Source organism: Polyodon spathula, chromosome 1 (genome assembly GCF_017654505.1).
Source record: "Polyodon spathula isolate WHYD16114869_AA chromosome 1, ASM1765450v1, whole genome shotgun sequence".
NCBI lineage: Eukaryota > Metazoa > Chordata > Actinopteri > Acipenseriformes > Polyodontidae > Polyodon > Polyodon spathula.
The window spans coordinates 69,863,403-69,875,030 of NC_054534.1; the positions used below are offsets into that span (position 1 = coordinate 69,863,403).

The 11,628-nt window shown below is 37.3% G+C and overlaps 1 protein-coding gene across 1 annotated transcript; it reads right to left on the minus strand.

Moving 5' to 3' along the window:
* Window positions 1–124: 124 nt before the first annotated feature.
* hadh (hydroxyacyl-CoA dehydrogenase) lies at window positions 125–8,803 on the minus strand. Its single transcript, XM_041260984.1, has 8 exons — window positions 8,545–8,803; window positions 7,840–7,968; window positions 6,527–6,684; window positions 5,877–6,003; window positions 5,508–5,597; window positions 3,037–3,109; window positions 1,723–1,839; window positions 125–540 (listed from the first exon to the last, which is right to left on the minus strand). Exons 1-8 carry the CDS (start codon window positions 8,659–8,661, stop codon window positions 422–424), a joined length of 930 nt encoding a protein of 309 aa, XP_041116918.1. The 5' UTR covers window positions 8,662–8,803; the 3' UTR covers window positions 125–421.
* Window positions 8,804–11,628: the final 2,825 nt, after the last annotated feature.

Consider the following 11,628-nt stretch of genomic DNA (forward strand, 5'->3'; position numbering starts at 1 on the left):
AGCCGTATGTGTACTACGCACATGCTGGTTTTCAGCCAGTTACGTGGATTTTTCTACTTTCCTGCCAACGTGAATTCTCATTCAACTACTATGTTGTGCAGAAAAAGTCAGTGGACAACAAAAGTTTTTAATGCATTTTTAATATCACAGATGTGACTGTTATTCATTAGTACAAAGTTAAAGCTGGATTTGCATTCAGATTTATGAAAAAAGGCAAAGATGGTTTACCAGAACAAAACAGCTGTTAGTGGTAAAAGGCAGCACAGGTGACATCATGTTTAAACTGTACCCGATCTTGACAAGTGCTAAATCAAAGCGGTCTTTGGTGTGTGCCACGCACATTGCTAACATTCAAACACCATTTAAACACAGCTCTTCTTTTTCTCATTAGCAGCAAAGCAGCATTCTCATTGTTTGCTTGTTACTTATACTTATAAAAGCCTTCTCCTGTCTTTTTGCCCAGCTTCCCTTCCTCCACCAGTTTGTTCAGCATTGGACTGGGAGCAAACAGGGGGTTATCAGGATCCATTTTGTGCCAACCTAAGAGAACCCACCAATAGAAGATTAAGAAAACAGGAAAAACAGAATTCCACAGGTTACTGCCCGCTCATGACTTCCTTTTTTCAGACTATTTTTTGGGTTGGGTTTGTAATGTATTGTAAATATCCACCTACCTTTTTTGTAGGTGAATTTGCAGCATTTACAGTTCATCTTTGTACACTTGTGCCTTGTTCAGCACCGAGTGTGCCAGAGATAAGATCTCCACACGCCAGACACAATGCAAGTTTTTTAAATTGGCGACGACACACTGTCGCAGTGACATGACCACACACACCAGAAGCGACGTGACAGTTTGAAAACTGCCAGATCTATGCAACTATTCAAAAAACTATGATCAAGACTGGTACATATTCGTTAACAGGTGAAAACTGACTATCTTCTCTGATGGTATTTCAACATACATGGCAATAAATCATAGTACACACCCGGCTTATCCAGTGCCTTCAAAATGGACTCCCATATATTGTCTTTCAAATCTGTATCTTTATAATTGTGATGCCCTTTGTCATAAAGCTCTGGGTATTTTTTCAGCGGCAAGTATTATTGTTTCCTCTGTCATTCTGCATACTGCTTCACCCTGCTGGACCACATGCATTGAAGCTGTTCTCTGATTGCTCAATGTCCTAGTTGACGCACATCAAATTGGAAAAAAAAACACAATTCAATCCTATTTATTTTCTCGCATTGCTGCACAGTTCTGCTTGCTGCATCGCGTCTGGTGGGTCGCACTATAGGCATGTTACAAACCTGTGCAGTGTGTCAGGAGCATTCAATACATAAAGATTGTAGAGCAGGTATCTGATCATTTAGAAAAATCAATCTCTTTGTGAAAAATTTAAAATTTGAATTGATGATAATTATATGATAAAAAAAAGTGAATAGCTGTTGGGGTTAATTACACTAAAGGTGTTAAAACAGCCTGGAAATATGAGTCAATGAGATTTGTGTATGTGACTAACAGACTTGCATTGCCTTCTGTGGCTGTAAATACAAACCTAGAACGACCGGTAACAAAAGTGGATCACATGGTCATGGTTTCATACAGCAATACCTAAATCCATAGCACTACTACTTGCTTCCAATAATTATTTCAAATCAATGAAATCATTCCCAATAATCCCACTTTTCTCCCCCATTAACTTGTGCTTAAAATCTACTTGCCATCAATGATGAATTTACTGGTGTCTAATCCAACGTAATCAAGAAGCTCAAAGGGCCCCATGGGATACCCAGCACCCAACTTCATGGCCAGATCGATATCCTCCTTTGACCCATGATCTTTGAGGGGAAAAAATATATATATATTAAAAAAGATTCATATTTGACATTAGATGACGGTACATGCATTCTCCAGGAGTTTTTGTAATGTTGATCACTTGTGATTATGAAAACAGATTTGTACCCATTCGAAACGTGTCATGATGTGATAACTAAATTGTGAACCACTGCGAGTAGATGACTACTTAATTCTTAAAGGCTCTGCACTTCATGATCAATACAGCAAATGCCTACTTTTAAACTTTAAAGTCACGACTAGTGTCTTGATTACATGGCTTTAGATTAAAAGAAACGACTGCACACATTTAAAAATAATCTGTGCAACTGAATCTGTGACAGAAAACAGAAAAAAAGATGTCTACTTGCTGGTACTTTGTCCATGGCTACAAACATTACAGTCTAGAAATCAATGTCTGAAGTAGAGAGTTTAATTCTGGGAAATCTCCAATCTGATCTTAATTGGACAAATATATTTTATATTTTTTTCTTAGAATATTTCCAGAACTGCTTTTCATTATTTCTGCCCACATTCTGCTCTTTGGAATGGCATTTTGCAGTCCATTTCAGAGCGCTTACTGTGGTAAAGATTTTGACTAAAACAACATGACTGCCTTCATGTTAACTGATCTAATGCAGTGGTTCTCAAACTGGGGGGGGGATCCGACTAGTGACTTACTTAAGCTTGCATATTTTTGGACTAAGTCCGCTGCCATCTGGTAATGTACCGTAAAACTTCAATTAAACACCTACAGCATTTATTTACAATATTTGCCAGTGGACCTGTATTGGAGTCCGGCGTTTATATGAGATCACTAGCTTCACATGCTTCATGCGGTCATTGAGAAATAGCCAACACACAACCCTGTGGCAACATTGTAACTCAATTTAATGCATTCCAGCAACTTTTTAAAAAGGTTGTGTGTCAGTGGGAACTAAATAACAGTTCTGTAACATTGTATTGAACACCCTCAAGTATAAAGCGATAGTATTGAAGCCAGTATATGTACATGTGTTTGGAGGAGGTGGGTGTGCCAAGTACCACAGACAAGAGGAAGGGGGTGCGGTCCAAAAACTTTGAGAACCACTGATCTAATGGAATTTTTTTTTGCCAGCTGCTGGTATAAATCCCTGACCAGTGTGATTTTCAAGGAAGGACCACAAGTAGCTGACAATAAGTATCATAAGCAACTATCTTACCTCTTTCATGTAGTCTTATGGCTTCCATCATATAGGGCACAAGCAGGCGGTTTACAATAAATCCCGGGGTATCCTATAGGGGAAAAATATATGTATGTATGTGTATATACATATAATATATATATATATATATATATATATATATATATATTATATATATATATATATCCGTATAACTAATGGCTGTCAGGCGATTAAAAAGAATCTTAGCTAATCTTGGTTTTAATTGCATATTTAATTGAAACATTTACTGTGTTTCTCTCATTTGTTTTATTACTGATGCTATTATTACTTTAATGTTATTCTTATTATCTATAATGCCTTACATGGTCTTGGATCTTCTTATGTTCAAGATCTGCTGACCCTATATGTCCCTGGTTGTTCCGAGATCAGAAAATGCTAATCTTCTGACTGACTCTAAAATTCGTTAGAACTTGTTGGAGCCAGGGCATTTAGTTATAATGCCCCTCATCTTTGGAACTTACTCCCGATTCATATCAGGAATGACTCGGACAATTGCTTATATCATCACTGGTGTTCAGATGACAAAGACGTGGATTTCAGCGGTGTCGGATCAGACGACTCCGCTGTCTGATTGATTATACAGACTCCGCTGTCTGACTGATTATGCTTTCCTCTTAAACTACAATCAATATTTTGGATATATATTTTTAGACAATGCAAGAGCCTGTAACTCTAGCATTAAAATGTTCAATACAAAAAACATGCCTTGGTGCTACTTTGGACGCTATGATAATGTATTAATTTCGTGTTGTGTTTTCACACTGGACTTTCCAATTTCTTACTTGGAGATTATGTAAAGACATTTATTTGAGTGGACCGAAAATATCACGTGTTTATATATTTTTTAAATTTAGCGACTTTTATTCACGTGTTTTTCACCTGCAAACGCCCTTTTCATGATGTGCTTTTGCACTACTCTCTGTAGCTTTAAAGTGTATTATTTGAAAAGACAGAACAGTGGACATACTGCAGCAACTATGAATTGTATTTCACCAGTCAATAAATATGTGAACTGCACTTCTTGATTCTTTAGCAGGACTGTGTGCTGTGCTCTCTCTTTTGAATTTTAAGCCTGCCTAATTGTAAACGTAATCTATCTACCCAATGTTAATAATGCCTGTAATTTCGTTCCTGCCTGAGTCAACGACCCCACCTCTCCACTTTAGCCTTCATGACAACTTCATGCCCCCTGGACATTGACTCGGCAGAATCCGGTATGTATATTACAGCTGACTTAGGCCCTGTCCACCAGCTTATAAGTGCTAAGGAGGCAGTGTGGTCCAGTGGTTAAAGTCCAGGGCTTACCTCCTTGTGCTCCATCCTGCGGATGAGATGTTAAATCAATGTCCCATTGTAAGTGACTCTGCATATAATGCAAAGTTCACAGCCTACTTCTGTAAAACACTTTGTGATGGTGGTCCACTATGAAAGGCGCTATATAAAAATAGATATTACTATTATTATTAATAATAATAATAATAAGAAATATGGTTTGCATCTACACTACACAGTGTTTACTATCATACTCAAGACCACCTCAGGTCTGTGTGTGTGTTCATTCATTTCCACTGTTCCTTGCGCTGCTAGGAAATGTAACTGAACTATTTTTATTCTGTGTGTATGCATTAAGCGCGACTAAACGTGAAAAGGTACTTTAGTGTGGATGCTTTGAGATGGATTAATTAGAAGGGTTTTGAGTACAGTTCTCGAGATCAGTTATGTAGTGCACAGGGCCTTGTTATTTTAAAAAGTGGAATATTAGAATGTTTGACAAATATAAACCACCTAATCAGTTTATATATTTTTTTAAGTTTTAAAGTGCCACTTATCAAAGAAATGCTAGATATCACAGTTGTTGTTTATTTTGCTGAAGATAACTGATTGTTTGGACTTTTTATACAGCATTGAAAAACTGCACATACTTTTTGAAAGAAGACAAAAGGATAACAGCACCATAATTGAAATGTAATCCTAGGGTTAGTTAAGTTACTCTCTTTTAAAATTATAAGTTTTAAATTGTCTTTAAATGTTAAACAGCTAAAACTTTTTTTTTTTCTTGAGGATTTTTCTTTCTTATCAAGTTACAAACAGAGCACTTCCTGACTAGAACAACATATTCTGAAAAATTATACACAATTGATCTCGGTGGCGAACAAAGATCTATGTACTGATCTCAATGCTACCTACTAGCATAGTTGTTAAGTTCTGCAATACAGCAAAACAGTATGTGACAACACTGTAAAACCCAGAGTAGTGCTTCCTCTGAATAATAACTTTGATTCTGTACACATCCATTACAATTACTGCTTTAGTTTGACAGCCTCATCGTGTGAGTAGAGTGGGGCATTGTCTCTTCAGATTGCTGCCTCTGATCAACTCAGACATCTAGTCATTTCTGCCACAAAGATGGCATAAAATAAGCATACAGGAAGTTCTATTGATCTTACTTTGCAAGATACAGGATATTTTCCTAATGCTTTGCTGAAATCCAGAAGAGCATCAAAAGTTTTCTGACTTGTCATCGGTGTCTGAATGACCTAGCAATAGAAAGAAAAAGTTCAGAACTGATGTACAAAAACAATGTACGTTTAATAATAAATAAATTTAGAAAGCAAGTAACAGGGAGGAGGCTGGAAGCAAACTGACAACTAAGTCGCCACAACAGAGCGTCCTAACCACTATCCAGGCTCTTCTGCGTGTGTAATTTAAAGTGTTTAACCCCACCTCACAGACATGGGTCACAAATTTGAAATGGTAGTTCATCAATCACACTTGCAGTTTGTTTGATCTTATAATTTCCAAATCCTTCGACTTACCTCCACCAGCTTCATTAAGGGAACTGGGTTGAAAAAGTGAAGGCCCCCAAATCTATCTTGTCTGGTTGTAGAATTTGCTATTTCTGTGATAGACAGTGAAGAGGTGTTGCTGGCAAATACAGTGTGCCTGCAAAAGGAACAAAAAGAAACTGTTTCACACCAGGGTGTTACATGTCCTTTATCAAAACCAGAAAAATTATTAAGAATGACTTGCACAAAACCTTCACACATTCTGCAGGAATGGTGCATCAATCCAGTAAAAATTAATCAGAACCCAAAATAATAATTACTATTAGGGAATTTAAGTGCTTTGAGATGGTGGTCCACTATGAAAGGCGCTATATAAAATAAAGATTGATTGATTGATATACTGAGTCATCAGCTTAGTCCATCACATAAACCACCACACAATTCAGCACAATGTGGACACCTTCAGAGGCAATATAAAAGAGGCTAAGGTAAACAGGGCATATTTGGCCCCCACTTTCTATTTATATTGCTCAGGTTCTGACTGCCATCAAATTGAGGAACCAACATTGCCCCTTTTGTGGATATCACATCTTTACATGGCTGGTCCCTTTATTGTAACGTGCCGTTTCAGTACATGTGAAATGTTTTTGGACAGGTATATGAGATGGAGGGGTACTTACTCTGGGGCAAACTTGTCCAGAGTCTTGAAGAGTTCATGTTTAACCTGCAGGTTCTCCACAATAGCCTCCAGCACCAGGTCAGTACTGTGAACCACAGACGCAGCATCTGTGCTTGTTGTCACGTTCTTCATGGTCTTCTGAATGAATGCTGCTCCAGCCTAGGATACCAAATCCAAAAAATACCAAAACATATATGCCAAAAAAGTGTGTTTGTACCGCAGACCATGGAAACGTCTCTGCATCCCCAGCATATTGTTTCTCACTATATATTAAACAACTATGCTTTTAATAGAGCTTCACATTTTGTTTTTGTTTACAGAACACATCTTGCACCCAAGATTAAACATTTTAAAAGCTTTATAATGGTGGGACTTTTCACTGACACACTTCGTAATCAGATAAAACCTACATTACAAGTTGCATTATTACGTCTTTAAAAATATTTACGATTTAGTGCTTATCAACAGTGAGAGATAATGGCACTACAGTCAGGCACCATGACAGCTCCTCTCAGAGCTCGTGCCTTGAAGTGTAAGTAGGAGGGTTCCAAAAAATGGTGTTAGACATTTCTTTATTGTTATTGTTAACTGTCCTGACAACTTTTTACACTTATAACTTTAAATTCTGTTTCAAAACTCTTTTCAAAATCTCCGCTCTAGTGCACTAATAGTGTCAGGATTATTGCCTGCATTTTCAAACAGGTAACACAGCAATAATGATCCATGATGTGGTACAGAACATAAAAGTCAGAGCACTTATGGTATTTTTTTTTTTTTAAATCACACTTCCTGGAGTGAATTAGAGGACAGATCTCAAACCCCAGTGCACTAGAGCGGCCATTTTTAAAAGTCCTTTGAAACAGACTTCAAAGTTACATGTGTAAAAAGCTGTCAGGATGTTAACAATGAAATGAAAAATTACAGGTACATTATTTAAACAGTTGTAGCAACATATGGGGACGTATAACGCTGTATTTTCCGGAACCCCGCACTATGTGTGGAGAGTTTTGTAATGTGGACCAGTTTCCAGTTTTTTCCAAATGCTGTGAAATAATTTCTACATGCACACTTACTTTTACGTATCAATAAACGGTTTAAGATTTTGATTTGTGAAAAATGTATTGACAGTCATTTTTGAAAGTACAACTGTATGTAACTACTACTTGCATCACTAGTATTTTATAGGTGCCTGCCTTTTACTTTCCAAATGTTTATACACTGTGTGGTTGCAGTGGGGCTTCTAGATATTGTAAATAAATCAGAAAGCTACACAAACACAACATGTTTTACTGTCCTCTACTTCTAAGTCATCACCTCAGGCTTGTCTGCAAACTTCTTCTTTGCAATTCGCTTCAGACTGTCCTCGATTCCTTTAGCTGATTTTTTCAGTATGTCTTCTGCTTGGTCCACCAGCACCACTGTGTGGCCAGTTGAAGCTGCAACCTTGTAATAAAAAAAAAAAAGTGACAAAGCACTGAAATGGTCTTACCATTTAAAAAAACTATATTATTTACCAGGCTCTAACATGTTTACTAGTACAGTATAGGTTAAGTATTAACAAGGCAATTTAAACGTTCATGAACATCCTGGCAAAGAGGCTACATGTGTACAGTACAGCCATTTCCCTCAGTACGGTAGGTTAAACGCCACCAACGGCAACGAGATCGTAAGCACAAGTTGCAAAATAAACCCCAGTACTGTGAGCAACATTTCATTGCGTATAGAACTGCAATATTTTGAATAATCACGTATACCGTCGACTTTATTTTTGAGCTCTGCTTTGTACACGAGTTCGTAATGTGTGTTTAATGCACCTTGACCCTTTACAGTTTACCCCGCCTCCCATAATGTTTTCCAAACATGGATGGTTTTTAACTACAATATTTATATCAAGTAAAATTAATGCAGATCCCAACGGTAATATGGCCTGGAACTGCAACGTAAATCACAATTGTTAACTATTTTCTTTCTCTTCCCCTCCCCCCCCAAAAAACAACGTAATTTTATTTGGCAATTTACCTGTGCGATTCCCGAGCCCATTAGCCCCCCTCCGATGACAGTAATGTGTTTGATAGCTGCGTTTCTGGTGGCAGAAGACGACATGGCCCTCATAATTTGGTGAGTAACAAAAGCCATGTTGTTTGCAAAGTACAGCAAAAGAGAAGGTCAGCGCAGACTCGAAGTAGCAAGGAAAGCCAGACGGTTCTCACCCAGAGCCAGCCGAGCTGAGTAGCGAGTGTGTATGAGGCAGATTGGGAAGGTCAGAGTGGGCCCAATCACATGTGCAACCACAGACATGTGTCGTTGCCACGACCTTTAACACAATTATAACAGGCTACCAGGTGACAGCCTGTAGCCGCTTCTGGATATTATTACAAGTTGCAGTCAGATATTGTTTTACCATTAAATAGAAACATCGTATCCCCCATTATGATACTGTGTTTTAGGAACAGTGAGGTTATGGTTATCAGTCTGCATACACATGCACATGCACATTAACATTATAAGTGATCAAATCCATCCTGTAATGTGTGGTCATCGTTTTTATTTTACTTATTTATTTGTGTGTGTGTGTGTTTGCTGTAGGGGCTAGCTTACAGTTCTCTGCATTTTAGTAGTGATACAAGTTTCAGTGTGAATTTAGATTTATTCTGACAGTTTAGTGATAAGGCTTCATTTTTGCATGGTACAGTGAAACATGTTACATGCAATGCTAAAACTGTAATATTACTTTTGTAAGCACATTTACTATTGTTAACTTTTAATATGAACATGTGAATGTTCTTACAAAGCATTATTTACTTAAATTATTTTGTTATTACTTAATATAGCTGTTGTTGCACTGTAAATTGTTTTTAATGGGATGCAAAATAAACTCAATTTTCTTTCAGAAGCAGGACTAGATGAAAAATATCCCTTGTGTATTATGTCTATTCCTTGTCAGTATGCATTTCTCTTCTTTGTGGAATTATTTTTGATTGAATAATGCTATTTTTCATGTGTGTTGAGGGTTCGGTGTTTTTATCAATCGATTCTGAGTGATGCAGCCAGCGGAAAGGTTAGGATGGGGTTATACCAGTGATTCTACACACACATCTTGTAATGGCAGTTTCCTTTTCTATACCATACTTTTCTTGGTTGCTGTATGACAAAATTGCTTAACAATAAAGTCAAATATGAGTGGACAGCTGTAGATGTTATATGTGATTATTTGTTGTTATGTGCTTCAGATAACCCATTACATTGCCTGCATCAGCACACTAAACAAAGTAACAGACTATGGGTCAACAAGCAAAACTTCAAAATGATGAAAAAAGGAATACTACTCCCTTGAAAGTTTGGTTTTATTCAGCATTACAAACCTTTTTTTTTTTTTTTCAATCAAGACACATTGATGTTAGAGTTTATTTTACAAAAATCAGTATTCATATAACAAAACAAATACAAATCATTGAATTGCAGGTCGTGCAGCTGTTAGATTTAGTGCACATCACGTATCTACTCCACCCACCTCACAAAGTTTTTGAGATCCACTGTGTACAATATGTAATAAAAATTAACAAAAAGAGAGATACTGTGTTGTAAACTGGAACTCCAATCATATCAGCAGACAAAAGACTAAAGGGACATACATAATTACTGTTTTGCTTATTTTTTATTTTTTGTATAATTGTATTTCATTATTTACCATTTACATATATTTGTACACACTACCAATGGAAATAAGAAAATAAAAACAGTGTTAGAATCATATAGCTTTGCATTATCATATACGGTATAGAATGCCAGCCAAAAGTCCCCCATTTCATATAATTTTAATGTTGGATTCAAACAAACATTGTGATCACTGTGTATACACTTATATTTTTTCAGAAGAAACAGGCCTAAAACAAATTTCGCTTCTGCTGGAGCTCACAGTATTACTTATAAGGGATCAAGCTGTTACAGAATGATTGGCCCTGATTCATGTGGGCATGCAGAACTACTGATCCCCTGTGATGTTCAAAGGAGTTAGGTAAGTATTATTTTGGGTCCAACAAAAGTGTTATCAAAATATGAAGAACATTTAATTACTTCATAAGGAACAAATGATATGGTGCAGCAAACAAAGATGTTCTGCAGTCAGACACAGAATGATAAAAGAAGCAAACACAGGGAACAGAAGCAAAAATGTGTTCAGCAGCAGTATGCAAACAGTTTGTAACCCACTGTGGCAAAGTGCCCGCCCCTGTGTTTATTTTGTGTTGTATGTTGTGTGTTCGGTGAGTGGAGAACAGAATTGCAGACAGAGGTAATTGTGATAATAATAGTTAAATATCTGCTCACCGTGTTTTGTCTGTATAGTCCATTTTGTTTGTCTTTTTGTTTTGGTGACGAGTGCCGTGTCCTGTGTCTTGTTTGTCTTTGATAAGACAAGGATGATAAGTGACGGAACGGACCGAGTAGGCAACAGCCTTAATTCTGCAGCTGCAGTTATTCAAACTGAGGGCTGTCAGAATCAAACAGGTAAGTCATGTCATCATTTTGAATTTGTGTTATCATGGTAAAATTCTTAAGCAATGTTAACATGAACCACCTAGTCTATATGCAGCAAAGTGTACAGTGAGCTACTGAAAATGCTGCTCGCTTAGTGTTGAAATTAGCAATGCTTCATTGTACAAAAAATGTGGTTTTGTGGATCTCTGACTGGCCGGAAGGCGTGTCTCGACAGACTGTCTCGCTATAAAACAAAGCCGCTGACACACCCTGAAGGCTGATGAGTCAGGACGTGATGGTCCGTGTTTCAGAAAGCAACAAACCTGTGTTTACCTGTGCAAGCCAATGACCACCGTGTGTGGAACCAGGGTCATGGTTGCGACAAAATAAATAGTGTTTAGTTTGTGGGATTTTTTAATCCCACAAGCACTATGCTTTAAGGTTTGTCAGGATAGGTTCCAGCAGTGGGATCTCCCTTGTTTAGTGGGAGCAGTGCTGAGCCAAACTGTAAGGCTAACTTTTATTTTTTTAGCTGTGTTTTCTGACTGTTTTATTTTAAATTGGTCTTTTGTTACACTGGCTGTATGATCACTTGTGATATGCCATTGCTGATATAATCTTGTAGTC

Coding starts and splice junctions, on each gene's coding strand:
- hadh (XM_041260984.1), bottom strand. CDS start 8,661: ATGGCTTTTGTTACTCACCAAATTATGAGGGCCATGTCGTCTTCTGCC. Junction 7,969..8,544: donor TGGGCTCGGGAATCGCACAG/GTAAATTGCCAA, acceptor TTTTATTACAAG/GTTGCAGCTTCAACTGGCCA. Junction 541..1,722: donor CAGTAAATTCATCATTGATG/GCAAGTAGATTT, acceptor GGGTTCTCTTAG/GTTGGCACAAAATGGATCCT.